The sequence below is a fragment of the Theropithecus gelada genome, chromosome X, assembly GCF_003255815.1.
Source record: "Theropithecus gelada isolate Dixy chromosome X, Tgel_1.0, whole genome shotgun sequence".
In the NCBI taxonomy this organism is placed as follows: domain Eukaryota; kingdom Metazoa; phylum Chordata; class Mammalia; order Primates; family Cercopithecidae; genus Theropithecus; species Theropithecus gelada.
Window position 1 is genome coordinate 104,587,154 of NC_037689.1, and position 23,770 is coordinate 104,610,923.

The window sequence follows — 23,770 nt, forward strand, 5'->3', positions numbered from 1 at the left end:
GCCAGAAGTCCAGAAAATGTCCTACTGGGCTAAAATTAAGGTATCAGCAGGGATAAGTTCCTTTCCGTAGGCTCTAAGGGAAAATTCATTTCCTTGCTTATTCAGATTGCTAACAGAACTCAGTTCTTTGCACTTGTATGACTGAATTCCCAGTTTTCTTGCTGGGTATAAGTATCAGCATTTCCTTCTTCCAGAGGTCACCTGCATTCCCTGACTCATGGCCCCCTTCTTCCTTCTTTAAAGCCAGCAATGGTTGATCAAATTCTTCTCATGCGACGTCTTTCCCTAACCAATACTGCTACCTTCCTTGTCCATGTTTAAGGGCACATCTTAACTAATCCAGGATAATCTCCTTATCTGAAAGTCATCTAATTAACAACCTTAATTCCATCTGAAACCTTAAATCCCCTTTGCTATGTAACATAACATATTTACAAATTCTTCGAATTAGGGTCATTACGCTCCTTCATAGTTACATAGCCTTTTGAACATGTAGCTTGATGCCTTCCTTCAATTTGTGGAAAATCCTCAGCAAGTATTTGTTTAAATATTGCTTTTGCCATTATCCTCAGCAAACTAATGCAAGAACAGAAAACCAAACACTGCATGTTTTCACTTATGAGTGTGATCTGAACAATGAGAACACATGGACACAGGGAGGAGAACAACACTCATTGGAGCCTGTCGGGGGAGGACAGTAGGGGGAGAGCATTAGGGAAAAGAGCTAATGCATGCTGGGCTTAATACCTAGGTGAAGAGTTTACCTGTGTAACAAACCTGCACATCCTGCACATGTACCCCAGAACTTACAAAACAAATAAAAATAAAAAATAAAATAATGTTTTAAAAAATTCAAAAGAAAAAAAATATATATATATATTGCTTTTGCCCTCTTTTCTCTCTGTTCTCTTACCAGATTCCAATTCCACATATGTCATACCTTTTTATCATGTTGTCTATGTTTCTTACTCTCTTTTCTTTATCATTTTCATCATGTTATCTATGTTTCTTATTCTCTTTTCTGTATCCTTCCATTTTTTTCTCTACTGATCTAGTCAAGAAGAAATTTCATGCAGAATGTTGCTCACACTTCTCTGTAGCTGTGTCTTAATCTGCTCAGACTGCTATGACAAATTATTATAGGCTGGATGACTTTAAAAAGAAATTTATTTCTCAAAGAGCTAGAGGCTGGGAAGTAGAAAATCAAGGTGCCAGTATGGTCAGGTCCTAGTGGAGGCCCTCTTTCTGGTTTACAGGCAGCCATCTTCTTAGATCTCCACATAGTGGAGAGAGAGAGTATCTCTCTTATTTCTCTTACAAATCCACCATTTCCATTCGTGAGGGTTCCACCTTCATGAACTAATGACCTGCCAAACACTCTGTCTTCTAATATTATCTTTTTAGGGGTTAGGATTTCAATATATGAATTTTGGAGCAACATAAACATTCAGTCCATAACAGCCTCTCTTTTTCCCCTGGGGACCTTGGACATTCAAGTCCCAGCCACTTGGTAGGTGTGACCTTCGGTTTTGGTCTTCCTGGCCCAGTAAGAGTGCTATAATCTCTAATTGCTGCTTTCTGTTTGGCCTTTATATCAAACACTCTGTGAATTGGACAATTCTTTCAGGGGAGAAAGCAGCAGCAAATACAAAACTCATCTCAATGTTTTTCCCTTCACTATAACCTATCCTGTCATGTCCTATCTGCCTTGGTTGGTCTCTAGTGTCTTCAAACACCTTTGTAAAATATTTGTCAAGCATTTGTAATTATTGTCAATAGTTGAGCTAGTTTGATATTAGCTGCTCCATCCTAGCTGAAAGTAAAAGCCCAATGCATAATTTTCAAGCTATAATTTTTATATTCTAAAATATATCTCTGCCTTAGAGGCACCTCTGCAGGGAAGAAAAGAGATGGCTTCTGGCCTTAACGTGATGTCTAGAGTTTGGATCAGTCCATAGTATGAAAGGAGAAAAAGCATGAAAGATCCATAAGCAGCCCAAGTGCCTTCCCTACAGTTTGGTTAACAAGTCCTTCTTCTCCTTGTTACTCTCACCTCACTAAGGTCCAACCACTTGGAGATGAGACAAAATGGCTACTTCACAATGACCCATTATCACTCTTCTAAAATTTTCTGGCAATTTGGTATATAATTTTGTTTTTATTATTTTATTTTATTTTATTTTATTTTATTTTATTTTATTTTATTTTTGAGACGGAGTCTCATTCTGTCGCCCAGGCTGGAGTGCAGTGGCGCGATCTCAGCTCACTGCAAGCTCTACCTCCCAGGTTCACGGGTTCACGCCATTCTCCTGCCTCAGCCTTCCAAGTAGCTGGAACTACAGGCGCCCACCACCACGCCCGCCTAATTTTTTGTTTTCGTATTTTTAGTAGAGACAGGATTTCACCGTGTTAGCCAGGATAGTCTCGATCGCCTGACCTCGAGATCTGCCCACCTTGGCCTCCCAAAATGCTGGGATTACAGGCGTGAGCCACCGCACCTGGCCAATTTGGTATACAATTTTAAATGGCATTTACCTGACTACTAAAGAGGTTAGGATACTTTTCCTATGTTTATTGGCCATTTGGATTTCATACACACACAAAATTCAAAGTCATGTATTTCTTACCATGTCTCTGACTTATATACTATATCTTACATTATGAAACATCTTTTTACTGACTACTGCTCTTTAGGAATTGCTATTTTAACCCTGTAAATAGTGTTAACTTTCAAACAGGCCAGGTTCTAGACCTTCTAGTTACAGCATAATTCAAATCTCATAATAACCTTGTGAGGTAGGTGATCCACTCCACTTTTAAAAGGAGGAAACAGGCCTAGAGAGTTTAGGTAACTTACACAAGGTCAAACAACTAGTACGTGGAATAATAAGAATTCATATTTGTACTAGTTGAATTAAAAGTTAGGCTATCCAGTTCTCGTAGTGAAAATAGAAGCAAACTGTGGATAAAACACGCAAATGTGTTGTTGCCAATGCCTGTCTCCTGTGATCCAGTGAGGAATAAAGTGGAAGATTCTCAACTAAAGAGAAATTATGAGTTAAAATGTCTCAACATTCCTCAGAGTATAATGTACACTGATAGAGGAGAAGGATGGAAAAAATTATTTCAAGAGCCTAAGGGTACCCCCAAAGAAACCTAGCCATCCAGAAAATTGTGTCTAGTCAAAGAAGGAATAGTACATTTTAAAGTATGTGTCAGAGGTTATAATAACACCAACACAAACTAGTGATATGAATTGTTTCCAGGCTATTTAAAAAATTAAAACCTTAGGCCTTCTATCTTATGAAGCCATCTAAGTACTGACTTTTATGAAAATTAGCAAACATTCAAGATTTAAGCTATCCAATCACATGGAGGACCACCAGATATCCAGAGTCTGATGAACCTTAATTACATCAAAGGTGGTCAGACATTCAGAGACTGGGTTGCTCAGGCATAGTAGTCGGTCTTAAAAATCATATAGCTAAAAGCCAACCACATGCTTTCATTTCAAAACTATCGGTGCCTCAATTCAGAATGTTGTATCATAATCAACTTGCATCAACCAGCATTAGATCTAAGCCCTATGGGTTTCACACATTTTAGGGGATAATCTGGTGTGGTGATTAAAGGGGTAAAATCTCATTACAATACCACATTTTTTTTGGCAGGGTCCCTACTAAAGGACAGAGCTCATTTCCAAATCACAGTAATTTTAAAACTGGTATTTTTTTTTTTTTTTTTTTTTTACAGGCTGGAAAAGTAGCTAAATAAGACAGATTATTTTGCTCTTACATTATAAAGACTGACCATAGGCAAGTGAGGGCTGGTATGCTGATACCATGAAGGCATCAAGTTATTCCATTGTGTGATTACATCACAATTTACTTATTCAGTCTTCCATTATGGACATTTGGGCTACTTCCACTTAAGAGCTATTGTGAACATTCTTTTACACATCTATTAGTGCAGCTATTTGGGTTTCTTTAGGCCAATAGGTCTCACCTGGGAAGGGTTGATTTTTCACAGTGATTGGGGAGTAAAACTGCCATTCAGAGGGTTAGGACCAGGGATGTTAAACACCCTAAAATGTCTGGTACTTTCCAGCACAAGGAGAAATCATTTCCCCATGAAATGTTAGTATCACCCTCCACTTTGAAAAACACTATTCTTGGAGATACACACACACGCACACACAAAATTTGTGGATCATAGTGTATGCGTGTGTTCCATTTAACAATTAGTTGAAACAATTTACATTCCCACTAGCTGTTTATTGGTTCATGCCCTTTTTATTGCCAATCTAACAGGTATATAATGATTCTTTATTTAATTGCTTTTGTCCCCTTGAAGTTCTTGGGGGATGATCTCTAGATGATGCTGCTGAAACAATCCTTGCTGCAGATAAAGTGGAATACTTTTTCCATGACTCCCAGGATCAATATGACATCACTCAAGAGGTGTCACAGAAGATAATGATGCCTCTGATGAAGAGGTTCAAGATCCTAATGAAGATGGCAAAGAACCAGATGAGTCAAATTAAGAATTAAGAAGAGGAGAAGTAGGAGGAGGATAACCAAACAGGATCCAAACCAAGAGAATGCAATCCACAGTAATCAGGGTGTATGCATCCTTAAGGCTAATCTATATTGAAAATAGTCTAAATACCTCTACTATTTCACTTAGAACATTTTTTCCTTGCTAGAGTTATGGTTTTTTAATTTTAAAAATGGACTTAAAATAATTTTGTTTTTTAAAGAAATGTAATAATATCCTTTTCTGTTACATGTCGGTTGCAGAAAATTCTCTAAAGTATGTTCACTTATTGTAAGATATTTTGGTTCTGACATCTTGATGTCATGTAGCTATTTGGGGAGTATCTCATCTTTCTCTTAAATTAATATTTTCGACTGGAGAGCCCCCCCCCCCCCCCATTAGATTAACACTCTTGACCTCTCCTCCCATCCCTTAATTGCTCCTCCCCACAGGAGGAATAATGAAACGGATGACTTTGGGGTAATGATCTCAGAACATACAGCTTAGCCTCATCCTCTGGTTTCTGTGATCTCTGCCTGCTGCCAATGGTACATTCTGCTCTATTCTTTCAACTACATGCTGAAACTGGTGGGACAAACTCTGCTCTTGTGAGGTAAAATGTAAGTTAGGAGGTACATTGGGTTCAATTCATGTATACCAACTACACTATTTGTCTGTTAAATCTACTGAGAAAGTTGAATTTCTAATTTTTAAAAGGTCCTGAAAGAGAAATCTCCAGGCTCCAACGGTTTCACTGGAGACCTCTACCAACTTTTTTTTAGATAACAATTCTACACAATCTCTTCCAGAAAATAAAAGAGTGAAATTGCTTAATTCGGTTCATGAAGGCACTGTCACTCTAATGCCAACACCAGACAGACAGTACAAAAAAAAGAAAATTGGCCAGGCATGGTGGCTCAAGCCTGTAATCCCAGCTTACAATGAGGCCGAGGCGGGCGGATCACCTGTGGTCAGGAGTTTAAGACCAGTCTGGCCAACATGGTGAAACCCTGTCTCTACCAAAACTACAAAAAATTAGCTGGACGTGGTGGCAGGCACCTGTAATCCCAGCTACTTGGGAGGCTGAAGCAGGAGAATCTCTTGAACCTGAGAGGTGGAGGTTGCAGTGAGCTGAGATCGCGCCATTGCACTCCAGCCTGAGCAACAAGAGCGAAACTCTGTCAAAAAAAAAAAAAAAAAAGAAAAAGAAAGAAAAAGAAAAGAAAAGAAAGAAAGAAAGAAAATTACAGACCAATTTTCTTCATAAATGTAGACATAAATCTTCTCAACAAAATATTAGCCAAGCAAGTTCAGCAATGTATAAAAATAATTATACATCATGACCAAGCAAAATTTGTTCTAGGTATGCAAGACTTGTTCAATATTCAGAAGTCACCCAATGTTATCCACCATATCAATGAGCTAAACAAGAAAAATCACATGACCATACCAGTTGATGCAGAAAATGCATTTGGTGAAATCTAAAATCCATTCATGATGCTTTATAAAATTACAGCAAAATAAAAATAGAAGGTAACTATCTCGATTCAATAATGGGTATCTACAAAAACCGTAAAGTTAACATCATGCTTAATGGTGAAAGACTGAATGCTTTCTTCCCAAGATTGGGAACAAGGTATATATGTCCACTCTCAGTACTGCTATTCAACATTATATTGGAGATCCTAACTATCACAACAAGAAAATAAATAAGAGTTATACAACTCAGAAAGGAATAAATAAAATTTTCCCTATTTGCATATTACATGGTGGTCTACGTAAAATATGCCAAAGAAGGTACCAAAAAATTCTAGAACTAATACATGAGTTCAGCAGGTTTGCAAGATACAATTTCGACATACAAAAATCAATTTATTTCTACATATTAACAATGAAGACACGGACACTGAAATTTAAAACACAGTATCATTTACAATTGCTCAAAAACTGAAATAGGTGTAAATCTCACAATACACGCACAAAACTTACATGTTAAAAACTATGAAATGCTGATAAGAAAAAGTAAACAGAGTTCATACATTGAAAGGCTCAATGTAGTAAAATCGTCAATCTCCCCAAATTTATATACAGGTTTAAAGCCATTACTATCAAAATCCTACCAAGATTTTTGTGGATATGGACAAAATATGTCTATAATTTCTACGGAAAGGTAAATAAATTTGAATAGCTAAAATAAATTTGATAAAAGGAGGAAGGAGAAATCTAATTTCAAGACTTGACCACCTACAATAATAAAGACTGTGTGGTATTTCTGGAGGAATATGCACATACATCAATGGAATAAAATTGAGAACCTGGAAATACCCTCACACAAGAACGGGCCACTGATTTTTTGACCAAGGTGCAATTCAGTGGTGGAAGGTTGGTCTTCAACAAATGGTGCTGGAATAATTGGATATCCATGGGTAAGAAAATGAATCTTGACCTAAGTCTCCCATCTTATACAAAAACAAACTCAAAATGGACCGTGGACTAAAATATAAAATGTAAAAGGATACAACTTCTAGGAAAAAAAAAAAAAAAAAAGATTATTTTTGAAATCTAGTGCAAGGCAAAGGGTTCCCAGACTTGATACTAAAAGGAAATATTAGATCCCCTAATAAGGGGTTAGGAGGAATTGGTGATGATTAATGCATACCAAAAATACAGTTAGAAAGAATGCGCCAGGCACAGTGGCTCACGCCTGTAATCCTAGCTCTTTGGGAGGCCAAGGTGGGCAGATCACTTGAGCCCAGGAGTTCAAGACCAGCCTGGGCAACATGGCAAAACCCAGGTTCTACTAAAAATACAAGATTAGCTAGGCACAGCAGCATGAACCTTTAATCCCAGCTACTCAGGAGGCTGAGGCAGGCGGAGAGATTGAGCCCCGGAGGTGGAGGTTGCAGTGAGCCCAGATCACTCCACTGCATTCCAGACTAGGCGACACAGTGAGAACTTGTCTCCAAAAAAGAAAAAAATAAATAATAATAATAATAAGAGCTAGTATTTGATAGCACAACAGAGTGAATATAGTCAATAATAATTTAATTGTATATCTTAAAATAACTAAAAGACCATAATTGGATTATTTGTAATACAAAGGAAAAATGCTTGAGGTGATGGACACCACATTTACCCTGATGTGATTATTACGTATTCCATACCTGTATCAAAACATCTTATGTACTGCATAAATATATACACCTACTATGTACCCACAAAAATTAAAAATTAAAAATATATATTAATAAATTGGACTTCATCAAAATTAAAAACTGAAAAGCTTTTGCTCTGTGAAAGACACTGTTAAGAGGATAAAAAGACAAGCTACAGACTAGGAGAATATATTTGCAATATTTTACAAAATATTCCACTTCACACACATAATAATAAAAAATAATAAAAAAGGAAAAATAACAAGTGTTGGCAAGAATGTGGGAAAGTAGAAATTATACATTGCCAGTAGGAATGTAAAATGATGCAACCCTTTGTCATACAGTTTGGCAGTCCCTCAAAAAGTTAAACATAGGCTTGTCATATGAGCCAGCAATTTCACTCTTAGGTAACTATCAAAGAGATTAGAAAACATATGTCCACACAAAATCTTATACACTAATATTCATAGCAGCTTTATTCATAATAGTCAAAAGTGGAAACAACCCAAATGTCCATTAGCTGACGAATGGATAAATATAATATGGTGTATCCATACAATGAAATATTATTCAGTCATAAAAAGGAATGAAGTATACTACAACACGGATGAACCTTAAAATTATTATGCTAAGTGAAAGAAGTCAAGTACAATGTATGTTTCCATTTATATGAAATGTCTGAAATAGGCAGATCCATGGTGACAGAAATTGGATTAGCAGTTGCCAGTGGCCAGTTGGAATTGGAAATGGCTGCTAATGTGTATAGGGTTCTTTTATAGGATAATAAAATATTCTAAAATTAGATTGTGGTGATGGTTGCACAAGTCTTTATACTACAAACAACTGAATTTTCCACTTCAAATGGGTAAATTGTATGGTCTGTGAATTATATTTTAATAAGGCTGTTGTATAAAAACAAAACAAAACAAAAACTAACAAAGACATCTTCAGAGAAATAGCCTATTTTGAACCAACTACCAGTCCAGTTCTATTTCAACTACAGCAACCCAGGGTAGACACTGGAGTTCAGATTTCCAAAATGTTATCAAATTTTAGCCACACATTTTAACAAACAAAATCTTGAAAGCAACAATATAAGCACTGAAGGGTGTTAGACACATCATGACAAAGGAAAATGATAAGTGAGTATAAGAAGGACTAAGTTAATCTGTAGAATCCCAGGAGTTCACTGGCAATCCCACTTTCTCTAATAGTCAGAGAAAAGAAAGACTTAATAAATTGAAAACAGCAAATCTACACTCTAAAATCCAAGTCTCTTACAGAGATATAATATTAAGACTCAGAAGAAAATCTAACATGCTTAGGTCTTTACTAAAAATAGAAGTAGGATTTGGATGGAAGAAAGGAAGGGGGAACAACATCAATCACCATTCATAGTATGTTTAATACGTGCTCAGGTTGAGCAAAGGCAGGGAAAAAATATGAACATTTGCTTGAGATACTGAAGGGCAAAAGAGTCCAGAACCACTTTAATGGTAAATCTGTGTTAAAGACTTCTGTTTACGTGCTTCAAATATATCAATCAAACCTCATTCAACATCTGATAGAAAGATAACATAGGAGCAACCCTGATTCCGATGAGCTATGGGGTATTACAGGCTATACAGATCTATCCTTGTATATAACGGCAATTTAGTTAATAAAATCATCAAGAGCAGCCTTAAAAGGGAAAGATGTTGGAAAAGGGCAGCACTGCGCTGGAGGTTGTAGTGCTCTCGTTGCCAGGCAGCCACCCTCAGGCCCTCTCTTGTTACCGTGGTGATGTTTGGAGAGCTTACCTACTCTTTGAGATAGCAGCCGAACTCTCCACATCCTTTTAGCACCAACTAGTCATGCCACTTCTTTTTCTTCCTCCCCCACAACTCCACCCACACTCTCATAATCTTATGAATTTGATGAACCTATATGTGCACCTCCAATGTCCAAGGCTGGAGAATGATGCTAATTTGCCTATCCAGGCAAATGAATGAAAGGATTGTTAAATGAATGTGAGGATAGAAAAAAACAAGGTTCTTCACACACACACAAAAAAATTGATTATGTTTGGAAGATAATGCAGGATCTGTCCTACCTAGCATCATGGAAAGCCTTTTTTTAAGGGTTGGTGACCAGAAGTCTTGGCTAGCAGTTCTTATGCTCTGCCACTTATCACACTGTTATCTTGTTCATGTTTGTCCCCCTTTCTAGGCCTGAGTTCTTCATTTATAATAAAATATAGTTGAACTATAGAAGTTGTTTTTAAACATTTTGGCCAAAACTGTAGTAAGAAATACATTTTACATCACAACCCAGTATACACATATACATACATCAAATCTAACACAAAAATTTTACAAAGCAATTCTTACCCTTACTATGTGTGATGTACCCTGATATTTTCTGTGCCGTTATTTTCATATATTTTTAATTGCTGTTTGTGACCCAATAAATTGACTTCATAGCCTCATTAATGTTTCACAATCCACAGTCTGAAGAACACTGAACTGTGGGCATCTAATGGCTCCCTATAGTTCTAGAATTCTATGATTTTATGTTATGCCTTTATCTTCCTTTTAGAATAATAGTAAAAATAGATAGCAATTATTGAGCTTTTACTATGTGCCAGGCATTGTTTTAAGCACTTTGCCCATATGAACTAACTTAATTTTTCAACAACTGTGACTACTTTTATTGGTTCAATTTTAAAGATGAAGAAAATCAATGTGGCTTATAGCTGCACCAAATTTAGTGGACAACCAAAATAAATTTCATAACATATTTAAGGTGTTTTGAATACCTTAGAACATTCCATTTTATAAAATTTTGTCTTGCCTATTTTTACCATTTTAAAGCCTGGAAGGCACTGTAATAAACCTTCCAGATCTGAGAGGAGAAAAAGATCAATAACCTTAATAATACTCATTACTGGCTTTGAAGGTCATATCCTTTACTTTTTCTATTATTGTGAAATCGATCCTAAAACAGGTACTTAGTAATGCCAAATCAGAGAGCATTCATACTTTCATAGGTGTGACTACTACTCAAGTAGGCACGTTAATTATTGGGGAGATGCACACTATCAGCAGATTGTCAGTAGAGCAATATAAGTCTCCAAATGTGTGCCCACAGTCACCATACATCTTTGTTAGCAGTAGTGTAAAACTAAACATTAGTGCTATTTCTTCCCAATTCCAGTGATTATCCAAATACTAAGCACCACTGCCAATATCCCTCTTTCATGAATTAGCTGGAAGGACCCAGAATGTGATGAGACAATACTATTATTCATAAATTTCACTGAGGATATATAGTTTAGGGGCTGCTGATGGAATAGATTTGAAATATTTCAAACACATTCTCCTTTGATAAACAACAGAGATAGTTGACATTTAATGACCCCTACAGTAAATGCAATACAAATCCACAATTTCATTTATTCATTCAACAATACTATTGAGTACCTACTATATGCTAGATACTGATTTTGCCACTGGAGATTCTGCAGTTAACATAACAAAGTACCTACACTCAGGCAACTTATTTTATGTTTGGTAAGTTTGGATTTTTGTATATTGTATTTGTTTGTTTATGGAAAGCCACACTTGTATATTCCCTTCGGTAGAGAGGCACTGGGAATTATATGTTTTACTTATTTAAAATATTTGAGTGTCTTTTATGCATAACAGTAGTGAAAGAACTACAGGAAGCAGAAAAGAACAAATCAGTTTCTGCTTTCGAAAAGTTTAAGATCTAGTTAATGCAGATTGCAATCGGATGTTCCAACTTGGATCGACTTTGCCACCCCAGGGGACATTTGGCAATGTCTGGAGATATTTCTGATTCTCACAACTGGAGAGGGAGGTGCTACAGGCATCTAACGGGTAGAGGCCAGAGTTGCTGCTAAGCATCCTACAGTGCACAAGACAGCCCGCAACAAAAAACTTTCTGGCCCAAGGAATCAAGAGTGCCCATGCTGAGAAACTCTGAGTTATGCATACATTAAGTTTCTTTTTTAACTGCAAGTATTAGATGATAAATATCAAATGAGTGATACAAGGTGATACAGAGAAGAGAAAGGTTATCCTAGACTGAATTGGTTAGGGGAGGCATCATGAAGGAAGTGAGATTCAAGACTAAGTAACAGAAGAAATTCTGCTACCTCTCCGATCTCACCTCCTACCACTCTCCCCCTCGCCCTTCCCCTGCAGCTGACTGGCTTAGGCATTTCCTTAAAAATATCAAGTATGCTTCTGTCTCATGGAATTTAGTCTTCTTGTTTTCTCTGATTCAAGTGCCATTCCCCTAGATAGCCACATAGCTCACTTCCTCACTTCCTGCACATCTCTGTTCTGTTCAGTCTCTTACTAGCGAGTCTTTCTGTAATCATACTTTTTATAAAATATTAACTCCTGTTCCCTCCACTTCTTTCCCTTTACTGTATTTTCTGGTCTCCCTAGCAAGGCTATAACTGGCCGAGACCAGACACTCAAGAAATCTGTATAGAATGAGTAAATTAGTTAAGTATTAATAACGGCAGGGTTCTTTAGCCCAAGCAATGAGAAGAAACTTGAGGGAAGGACCCTGACTACAGTTATCACCAGTGGCCTAAAACAGTGCCTACTTCATATAGAGACTTCATAAATAGTGAATAAAGAATGATAAAATAGAGAGTCAAAGGAAATTAATATAAACAAAATTAGCTCATAACCATTTTAAAAAGTATTCTTAGAACAATTACTACCTCTGTGTATACTGGTACATCTAAGTACATCTGATAAATATTTTATCCTTAATTTTTACTATTCTTATCAGCTTTTTCACTTTACATTCATTCCTGATATATGCCTTGAATTAAACAAACGAAGTTTCTGAAATCTATACCCTAGATGTATATTCGGCCACGTATTATATTAAAACTACGTGCATTTTAAGAAGTCTAATCTAAAGGCAGCCCTTTACAAGCCGGTTCTAGTTTTCTATTTTCATTTGCACTTAAACACTAATTCACCCACCCTACACTCAGGGAGCCACTACAGATAATTATGCTAATGCTAATCGCAATAGCTGCTAATGTTTATTGAGGACTTTTTGTGCTACGGTCTGTCCTGGAGGCTGTGCATAAATTATCTGGTTTTGTTCATACTACAGGAAACCCATGTTATTACATTAATGTATATTAACCAACTCTAAATTACTTTCTGTTCCTGGCCCAAAGCCCAAATGCACCCTGATTCTTGCCACTTTCTCTTTTCCCTTGCCTCTAGGCATCCTCCTTTCCAGGGTAGCCACAAGCGCTCCTCCCCTTCCCTCTTTGAGAACCATGACAACCACCGATTCCCCCTCCCCGTCCCCTGTCATCCCTCCCCCAGACGGCAACCCGGCGGGCACAAGGTCCGACGACCTGCTACGTAACTCGCGCGTGTGACTGCCTAGTAACAGTGTCTCGAGTCGGAAGCGCACTGAGCGAGGGGCGGGGTGGGAGTGCTGGCGGGCGCAAGCGTAAAGTCTTTGCAGCCTCGCTACGGGGCGGGGCCTTGCCTGTCAGCAGGGGCAGAGTAGCGATCGTCGCGAAAGCGCGCGGTTTTATTTCTCTCCGCTTTGGAAGGGGCAAACTAGCTTTTGGGAGTGAAGCGGGTACGCAGTTATCCAACAATGTCTGGTGAGTCAGGACAGCCTGAGGCTGGTCCCTCACATGCAGGGCTAGATTGGCCGAACCCTGAGAGGAATCGGGCTGGGGTCCCTGGAGGGGTGATCCGAAGAGCTGGTGCCCAAGGGCCCAGGTCCTGGATCCAAAAGGTTCTTGAGCAGATTATGGACTCACCTCGCCAGTGTGTCACCCCCTCGGAGGTGGTGCCTGTAACTGTGTTGGCCGTCCAAAGGTACCTGTTAGAGGATGAGCCACGGGACACGGTGCCCAAGCCTCCCCTTTATTGCTATGATGTGACGATCTCAGACGGGGTGTACCAGGAGAAGTGCTACCTGGACCCCAGCTTGAACTCTCTCGTATATCAAAATATTCTTAAAGTTGGCATACAAATGAGAATTTCCAGAGTCTCATGTCTTTACAATGAGAAAAGGATAGGCCAGGGGATCCTGTGCATAGATAACGTCCACTGTGGGGAGACTTCAGACAGTATTTCTTTAGAAACTCCCTTCAGAAATAGAGCGCACCAGGAGAAACCAGAGAGGCCTTTAAGAGGCGGGAAGAGTCATTACCTGGCGCTGTGGAATAACGAAGATCCCTATGGTGATATCTGGTTAACAGACAAGCAACCTGAGGAACACAACTTTAGCGGTAAGTGTGTGGAAAGAATGGCAGAGGGTTTTAAAAAATAGTTTTCAGCAGCTTGCGTGAACGGGAAAGGAAATGAAAATGCTTTTGTGTTGTTAATTGCAAGCCAGGAGTGGTAGGTAGACAAATTTTCTTAAACGACCAAGGGATGCTCAATGAAATTTGCACAGCCCATGGTTTTTGTTGGTGTTTTTTGTTTGTTTGTTTGTTTGATTGCAAAAGTGGCCAATTCAGGAAGTGTGTCTGACTACATCTTAAAATTCAGTCTGGCAAAGGTACTGATGTGGGAGTCAGTATTCCTCATACGTTCGTTACATGTTTGATTGTGGTGGAATTAATCTTAGTTTTACCCCCAATCCAGTTGTGGAAATAGTACGTTGTGGTTGAAGAGCTTATAGATTTGAAGTTAGCATAAAGGTTGTAAAAATTTGCGGGTTTGCATGTTTTAATCTTCATTCAAAAAGGATGTTTCGTGATGTATGCCTTAATACTTTACATTGATTGAAACGCCGTGTAACAGTTATGTAAATACCACCTTTTAACTGTGTGATTTTTATGGAAGGCTTGACATTCTCATTTTCTTGTTTCTTATTACTCACCACAAAGAGTACTGATCTGGGAACTTCAATTTTTCTATATCAGAATTAGGAAGTTAGCTTGAAAACACTAGCTTGCCATCAACAACCGCTCTAAAATACGTTTTTTTTCTCTAACAGATGAAATTAAGGGGAATGATAGTACCGTAGGCATGAACACGCTTGAAATGGAGAAAGAAATAAAATGCAAAAAACAAAATAAGAGAAAGTACTGGAAGGAGAAAGACTGTAATTTTCTACATTACTGCTTTTCAGTCCCTTTTGCAATGTTGTTGTCACAATGCTAAATCACGGATAATCTTACTGTGACGTGTAAGAGCAACAAACTTGAAAGTAAAAGGATAATTGGCTCAAAAACCATGCAATTATAGTCACATCCAGTTGTAAGGAAAAAATATGTTATAGAAATGTGTAGGCAAGGAAGTTTTAAATAACTAAATTTTAAAAAGCAAGATAGCTATTTATTTCTGGTATGAAAAAATGGAGTTATTTTATCTCAAGCGTGAAATAAGGCACTAGTGCATTACTACTCTAAATGTTGATCACTTTAATTTTTAGAATTGAATATGTAAATGAAAAACTGGTGCCCTACAAGAAAAGTTGAGGGGATTAATACTTTGTAAAATGTATTTTGTCATAATATCTATTCATTCATTAAAACCATATTTATAATACAAAAGGCAATGTATGTATGCCAAAATAAAACCCAATCTGTATATTTAAAAGTATGTTGTGTTAGGAATATACCACCCAAGTATAGTAAAATGTTAGTGATAAAATCTAGGAAGTGGGCATATTGATGTTCATTGTAAAATTTGTTCAGTTTTGCTGTATGTTTCAAATTGTTAATGATAAAATATTAGGGAGAAGTGAAAGACCTCTTTCACCTTCCCTGGTGCCTTCACCTTTCTTCTAAAAATCTCAAACTGTCAGCAGTTTGTTGTGTATCTCTCTCTCTCTCTCTTTTTTTTTTTTTTAAGAAATCAATGTCACATTGTGTGATTTGCTATTTCCACTAAACATATTTCAGGCATCTTTCATGTACATCTGTACATACAATATACCATAGCATGGGTGTGCTGTAATTTCTATAATCATGCCCATGTGAATAGGTAATTTATAGTTTTAGGCACTTATTACTGTTTTAGTATTAAATACAATGCTAAGCATCATTAGAATGCACACATATTTTTGTTTACTATGTTCAAGTATTGCTGTTGAACGGCTTCCTCTGGCGAAACTGCTGGCTTAAAAGGTATTTAATTTTTTAAAAAATTTTGTGGATATAGACAGATCATCTTCTGAAAAGGTTGTACTAATTTACATTCACCAACATACATATGAGAATGCCCATTTCCCCATATCTTACTATTTTCAAATATATCTTTTGATATTTTTCTAATTAATTTATGATTCCTTTGCTAATGGGTATTACAATTTTGTCTGCTATATACTGCAAATTATTTTTTTGCATTCTGTTCTTTTTCTCTTAACTTTGTTTATGGCACACGTTTGTGCTTTTGAAACTTTTCATTACAGTTTACTTTGTACACAGTAAAAAAAAAAAGTTTTAAAAATGCAGCTTGATAAATTTTCATATATATCTACCTGTGTAACCATCACCTCCCTTCCTTCAAGATATAGAACATTTCTGTATCTTGTTACCCCAAAAGTCTCCCTCATGCCTCCTCCTGGTCAGTAGCCTATCTGAGAGGTAGCACATATTGTGACCTCAAAGATAGCTTTTAAAAATAGAAGTTAGCCTGTGCCACGCCCTCCTGCCTAAATCTCTCAGATGGCTCCCCACTGCATTTAGGCAGCAACCCAAACTCTACCGGGGTCTGGAAGGCAGGCCGTACTCCAGAGGATGGCGAACTTTCCGTAAAGAGCCAAACAGTAAATCTTTTTGTCTTTCGGAGACATGATCTCTGTCACAACCATTCACTTTTGCCATTGTATATGGAAAGCAGTCACAAGCAGTATGTAAATAAATGGGTCTGGCCGTGTTGCAATAGAACTTCATTTACAAAAACAAGCAACAGGCAGGATTTGGCTTGTGGGCTGTATAGTTTGCTGACTCCTGCCCTACAGAATCCCTTACTCACCTCTCTAATCTCTAACCCCTCTCCTCCACCATTTTGTTCTAGCAGCCAGCCTTCTTTTTGATCCTCAAACCTCCAGTCTTTTTCCTGCACCTGCTTTTTCCTCTTTCTGGAAAGTTTCTTCCCACCTTCCAGTTTCAACTCAAATAAAAACATATTAAAAGAGCTTTTTAAATAAATATTTCCTTCCCCATTTATTCTTATTATACCACCTTGCAAATGATCTTCCTAGAATCATAGCATTCTGAAATTATTGTCTTTAGCTGTTTTTCTTTCCCCCCTTACATTTTTATAAGATCCACGACTCTTTTTTTTTTTTTTTTTTTTTTTTTTTTCATTTCTGTGGGCCGTATCTTATAGCTAGAACAATGTCTGGCACATAGTAGGCATTCAGTATTTGTTGAATAAAGGAATGAATGAAATAAATTGATGGTTTTACTAGTGTTGAGCCACTTTTGGTTTCCCACTTGGTCATGATTATTTTTACATCTGCTTATTTAAGTGAATTTGGTCTATAGGTTTGGTTTTCGTTTTTGTTTTTTGCAGGGAGAGTACTTTTTCAATGCAATTTTTATATGGAGTTAATATTAGCCTAGTAGAATGAGCTGGAAAGCTTGTCCGTCTTTCTGTGCTTACAGAAATTATATGTTCCTTAAAGGTTTAGTAAAATTCCTTTCTAAAACTATCTGAACCTGTTGTCTTGGACCAGGATTGGGGGTTGTGGGGGGATGCCTCTTTTTCAATTTCTTTTAGATAAAATGATTAAACCAATAATGGTTTTTCAAGAGCCCATTTTTTAGAGTTGATAATTCACTAGGAAATCTCATTTCACCTAGATCTGAAAGTTGTACGTAGTAATCTATGTTTTTTGACCTATCTTGTCAATTACGACTCTTTTCACAATCCTCATGTTTGTGTGTTCACCTTTTCTTATGGTGAGCCTTGCCAGAAGTTTATCAGTCTTATTGTTGGTCTTTCTTTTAAGACACTTGGTTTTACTAATAACAAAATCTATAGTGAGGAGGTATTTTCTACTTAATTTCTGCTATCATCTTTAATTTATTTTACATACTTCCTTTGTTCATATTTTTCTTGTACTACTTTCTTGAGTTAAATGCTTGGTTCATATATTTGCTTGTTTATTTCTTCCAAAAGCATTTAAAATTCTGAAATTTCCCATGGATATTGCTTAGGCTGCATCCCCCAGATTTGGAAGTATAGAGATTTTATTGTTACTCGTTATTTATATTTTCTTATTTTATCTTGTTTTATTTTTGTATTTTTGAATTATTGAATTATTGTAGTCATTTCTGAAATAATTACACTCCAGCCCAATGGTTTTTCTTTAGTGTTTTCCATCTTTCAAATCCATTAAAAAAAACGACAAAACTGATTTAAACAATGGTGGAAACTAGATGTTGTGATAACTTAATGTGCATCAATTCATTTTGATTATATACTTTCATTACCTTCCTGTATTCTGTTTAGCCTTTTGGAGTCTAAATTTCACTGATATTTTCCAATTTTGGGGGTCTTCTCTGCAATTTCAAGTGATAATTTTACAGAGACAGTAATATCTTTAAACCCCTCTCTTTTATTTTCTTGGCATGCAATTGGCATTTCTGTTTTTCTTTTTTCTTTTCTTTTCTTTTTTTTTTTTTTGTTGTTATTGTTTGTTTTTGGGTGTTTTTTTTGTTTGTTTGTTTGTTTTTTTTTTTTTTTTTGACAGTCTCATTGTGTTGCCCAGGCTGGATCACTGGCGTGATCTCGGCTCACTGCAACCTTCGCCTCCCGGGTTCTCCAGCAGCGATTCTCCTGCTTCAGCCACCTGAGTAGCTGGGACTACAGGCACACACCACCACAGCCGGCTAATTTTTGTATTTTCAGTAGAGACGGGGGTTTCACCATGTTGAACAGGCTGGTCTCGAATTCCTGACCTCAGTTGATCCACCCACCTCAGCTTTCCAAAGTGCTGGGATTACAGCCGTGAGCAACTGTGCCCGGCTCTTTTTTGCTTCTTTAATCTCTGAAAGTTCAGAAAAAGCTTGTTTATTAGGTTTAAAGTTTATTATTATACCAGGTTTTTAAAAATGTAATTCACATATTCCATATCCTTATTTTTAATCTACTTTATTTGCCCGTTTCTCAGAGGAATATTGGCTTCTCTCTATGAGGATAGCTGCATTTATTTCTCCTTATATTTCTAAAAGGTTTTGCTTTAGATGTTACTATAACGTGTGCAATTTCGTAACTGATTAATATATTATTGTTGAGTTTTACACTTTATCAATGTGGAATTTGCCTCTTTTTCCCTTTTGCCTTGAGTTCTATTTTTCCTGATAGTAATGTTTGCCACTTCCACAGTCTTTTTGGTAGCATATTAGGACAATGATACCCAAATGTGAGTAGACATGCATATCACCTCAAGAGTGCCAGTCAGAAAAATAACTTAAGTGATTCTTAACTTTACAAATTCACAAATAATATCAAGAAACACTGCAAAAAATGGATGGGGCAAAAATGCAAAAATGAGCAATGGGAATTGGAGACAAATAAGCATCCAGGTACTGACAAATTCAAATTACACTTACAAAAATCAGAGAAAAAACATTTAAGCAGAAAAAAAGATTTGGAAAAGGTTGCAAAGATAAAGAATACACCAAAACTTAAAGAAATTATTAAGGCAGTATGTTTCAAATGTCGAAGCAAAAAAGAAATGCCAATTGCATGCCATGAAAATAAAAGAGAAGGGTTTAAAGATATTACCATCTCAGTAAAATTCTCACTTGAAATGGCAGAGAAGACCCCAAAAAGCTAAACAGAATACATGAAATTATGTAATCAAAATGAATTTATGCACAATAAGTTATCACAACATCTAGTTTCCAACATGATTTTTTAAATCAGTTTTGTCGTATTTTTAATGGATTTGAAAGATGGAAAACACTAAAGAAAGGCCGTTATGCTGAAGTGTAATTATTTCAAAAATGACTACAGTAATTCAGTAATGTAAAAATACAAAAATAAAACAAGATAAAATACAGAGTGCTGACCACCGTTCCCAGTGTATGATACATTAGGTCTGAGGTAGGGCCCTAGAATTTACATTTCTAACATGTTCACTGCTGGTAACAATGCTGTTGGTACAGAGACCACACTTTGAGAACCACTGGCAAGCGGGTCGCGGTGGCTCATGCCTGTAATCCTAGCATTTTGGGAGATCCAGGCGAGCGGATTGCTTGAGTTCAGAGTCCATGCTGAGACCAGCCTAGGTCCAGACCAGCCTAGACCAGCCGAGGCAACACGGCAAAACCCGTCTTTAATAAAAATACCTTAGCCCGGGCGTGGTGATTTGTGTCTGTAATCCCATCTACTTGGTGAGGGGGTGTCGTGGGGGGAGCCTGAGTCCAGGAAGTTGAGACTGCAGTGAGCCTTGATTGTGCCACTGCACTCCAGCCTGGACCAAAAGAGTGAGACACTGTCTCAAAAAATAAAGAGAACCACTGGCCTTAGTGTATGCTTCTCCATCCCTTTATTTCCATTTCGTTTTAGGGTTGTCTTTTTTAAAAAGTATATAGCTAAGACTGCCTTTTGACCCAAACCAATTATTTTTCTTTTAAGAGATCAATTTAATTTATCTAAATTTAATGTGAATAATGATGTTTGTACCTGTTCTTGAAATTCTACTTTATGTTTACCATATGCCACCTTATTTTTTTTTACTTTTGCAGGATTAAAATTTTCTTCTGGTAGTTTGGAAATTATACATTATATTTGTATTCTTCTAGTCTCCTAGTTGTTACTCAATGTTTTTTAAAAAATTTTATGGGTACATAGTAGGTATGTGTGTGTATAAATATATATATATATATAGAGAGAGAGTACATGTATTAATGTTTTAACAAAATTATTTAAACTTACATCTCTGTTTCAGTCTCCAGAATTATTCAAAATATATAATATATCCCTACTGAATAAGAGAAGATATTTAGAACTCCACTTGATCATGGCACAGTTGTCTTTGTGCATGCTTCTAAATAAGTATTGTATTTAGGATTTTTGCCATCATAACTGATTTTTTATTTATAGTTTTCTTTCTTGTACTATTTCTGTTGGAATTTTTCAGGATTATTCTAAGTTTATAAAGTGAAGTGGTACAATTTCTATATTTTATTAGGCTTTGGGACAATTTATAGCTCAAGGAAAGAGCTGTTCTTTGAAATTTGTTAGAATTTTCTTGTAAAACCATGTGAACCTGCTGCCGGTTTTGGAAGCCATCATTCATAAACTTTTTTCATTTTATTCCATGGGTAAAGACCTAGTTTGGTTTTCTTTTACTTCTTATGGCAATAGTGGTAATTCATATTTTTCTAAGAAATTACCCACTTCACTGATCTTTTCAAATTTATTGATATAAAATCATACATAATAATCTTTTAACAATTTTTCTTTGTGTGTATAGTTGTTTACATTCTGAGTATTACATCTTTGTTTTCTTTTTCATGATTAGACTTGCCAAAGATTTACATTTTCATTAATTTTTCTAGAGAATTGAATTTATCAATTCTATTTTTTATTGTGGTATAGTGTTTTCCGATTCATTATTTTTAGCTTTAATTTTTATTCCTTCTACATTCCTTAGATTTATTCTTCTGCTATGATTTTTACAGTATGGTCCAGGGACCTCTAGTGGTGCCCCAAGACATTTTCAGAGGATTCATGAGGTCAAAGCCATTTTCACAATACTAAGGCTTTACTTACCTTTTTTCACTCTGATGCTCTCGCAAGTGTACGGTGTAGTTTTCCAGAGGCTAAATGACATGTGACATAAAAGCAAACTGAATATCAAAGAAGATATGAATATCCACCTGTCATTTATTAAGCTAGATTCTAACAAGATTTGCAGAAATGCAAAACAATGCCACACTTCTCACTACATTGTTTTTTGGTTTTGGAAAATACAGTCATTTTTCAAAAAAATATGTTATTTGTAATTATACATATTAGTTTATTATTGTTATTTTTAATGAATTGATCATTTAAAAACTCTTAGTCTACTTTATAGTACAGTAAAAATCTCTTCAGGATGGGCACAGTGGCTCACGCCTGTAATCTCAGCACTCTGGGAGGCTGAGGTGGGCAGATCATTTGAGGTCGGGAGTTGGAGACCAGCCTGGCCAATATGATGAAACCTCGTCTCTACTAAAAAATACAAAAGTTAGCTAGGCATTGTGGTGCACACTTGTAGTCCCAGCTACTCAGGAGGCTGAGGCAGGAGAATCGCTTGAACCCAGGAGGTGGAGTTTGCAGTGAGCCGAGATCACACTACAGCACTCCAGTCTGGGCAACAGAGTGAGACTGCATCTCAACAAAAGAAAAAAAATAGCTATTCAAGCTCTTCAATATTTTTTAAGAATGTATAGGGATCCTGAGACCAAAACGTTTTGAGAACCACTGTTCTATTGCATATTGAATAACCAGTTTATTTTCATCATTTTTTGATAATGAACACATTTATTGCTATGAATTTACACAAATTCTTCATTGTCTATAAACAACCTCTAATTCTTTTTTAGATTTGAGAGATAAAATGTGTATTCTATGAAGTTTGTGAGTTAAAAACCCAAACTGGGAAAAATGCTAACCAGAAAGATGTCTGATTACAGCTAACTCTCTGGACCTAATTATAACAGAAACAGAGGCTCTTAGAACTCTGGTTTTACGCAACTAGGTAGCTCTTGAATTTATTCCAGACAGTAAAGGAGCTGTATGTGCCTTCATTGATCAAGAGTATTCCACGTACATCCCAGACAATTCAAACTGATCCGAGATTCATCTGACGTTAAAATGAAATCACTTAATTCTATCAGATCAAATGTTAGGACCTGTGATCCTAGGATAGTAATCTATTGGGAGAATCTGGAAGGAAAATTACAGAGTATCCTAATACTAAAAATTGTGTGTGTGTTTTATAGTATAGGCGTAATTATATAATACCACTTAATCCCTTATTAAAAAGAAATTACAAGTGTGATTTTTGTGTCAAAAACGTTGACTAGGTAAAACATTATGTAAACAAAGCTAGAAATGAAGGGAGCCTTAGCAAAAGAAATACTGGTACTAATGCAAATTCAGGTCTTAATAGTTGGGACTGTGGGCTGTGAGAGAGAAAAATGTGGAGACAATTGCAGATGGAACTTCTCTTAATCCAAGGAAGAATACATCAGTATGACAAATTAATTCTTTAAGATGATGAATAGCTTTTAAGCAGTTTTTGAACTTGCCAGCAAGCTTGCAGATAAAAACGTTTCTAAGTAAATTGTATGGCATATGAGAAGATAGTAAGTGCAATGTAGAAAAATAAAGTGGAATGGAGGATAAGTAAAACAGTCAGTTTTTAATAGGATGGTTAGGGATAATATCACTGAGAAGGTGATATTTGAGCAAAGCTTGAAGAGAGGAGGGAGAAAGACACTTGGATATCTAAAGGGAAGACAGCAATTGCAAAGGTTCTGATACAGGGCCATGTCTGTCATGTTTGGGGGAGATAGAATTTATACATATGAAACTGAGATGAAGGCAATACAAAAATGTGTAATAAAACAATTATTATTATTATTATTATTATTATTATTATTATTTTGAGATGGGCTCTCAATTGCTCAGGCTGGAATGCAGTGGTATGATCATGGTTCACTGCAGCCTGGCTGCAGTGAGCTCAGCTGCCTGGGCTCAGGTGATCCTCCCACTTCAGCCTCTTGAGTAGCTAGAGCTTTAGGCATGCCACCATGCCCAGCAAATTTTTCTCTTTTTGGAGAGACATGAGGGATTTCGCCATGTTGCTCAGGCTGGTCTCGAACTCCTGGGCTCAAGCAAGCTGCTGGTCTCGGCCTCCCGAAGTGCTGAGATTATAGGCATTAGCCACTGCACCTGGCCCATTTCTATATATTAAATATATAAGTGCTTAATAATGGGAAACATATTCCATGACATTGAGTTTTTTGGTTTTTTTGGTTTTTTTTTTTTCACAAAATATCTTCAGAGAGGTGAATTTAGATCCAGGTTTTCCAGAAAGTTATTAAATGGTTT

General features: G+C 36.6%; 1 protein-coding gene across 2 annotated transcripts in view; it reads left to right on the forward strand.

The window, feature by feature from the left end:
- Positions 1-13,192: 13,192 nt before the first annotated feature.
- Positions 13,193-23,770, forward strand: part of CXHXorf57 (chromosome X CXorf57 homolog) — a 75,363-nt gene continuing 64,785 nt past the window's right edge. For both annotated transcript variants that reach the window (XM_025372430.1, XM_025372431.1), the window contains exon 1: positions 13,193-13,986. In XM_025372430.1, coding sequence (XP_025228215.1) covers positions 13,344-13,986 — 643 coding nt within the window. In that variant the 5' untranslated portion in view covers positions 13,193-13,343. The remainder of the gene's footprint in view (positions 13,987-23,770) is intronic.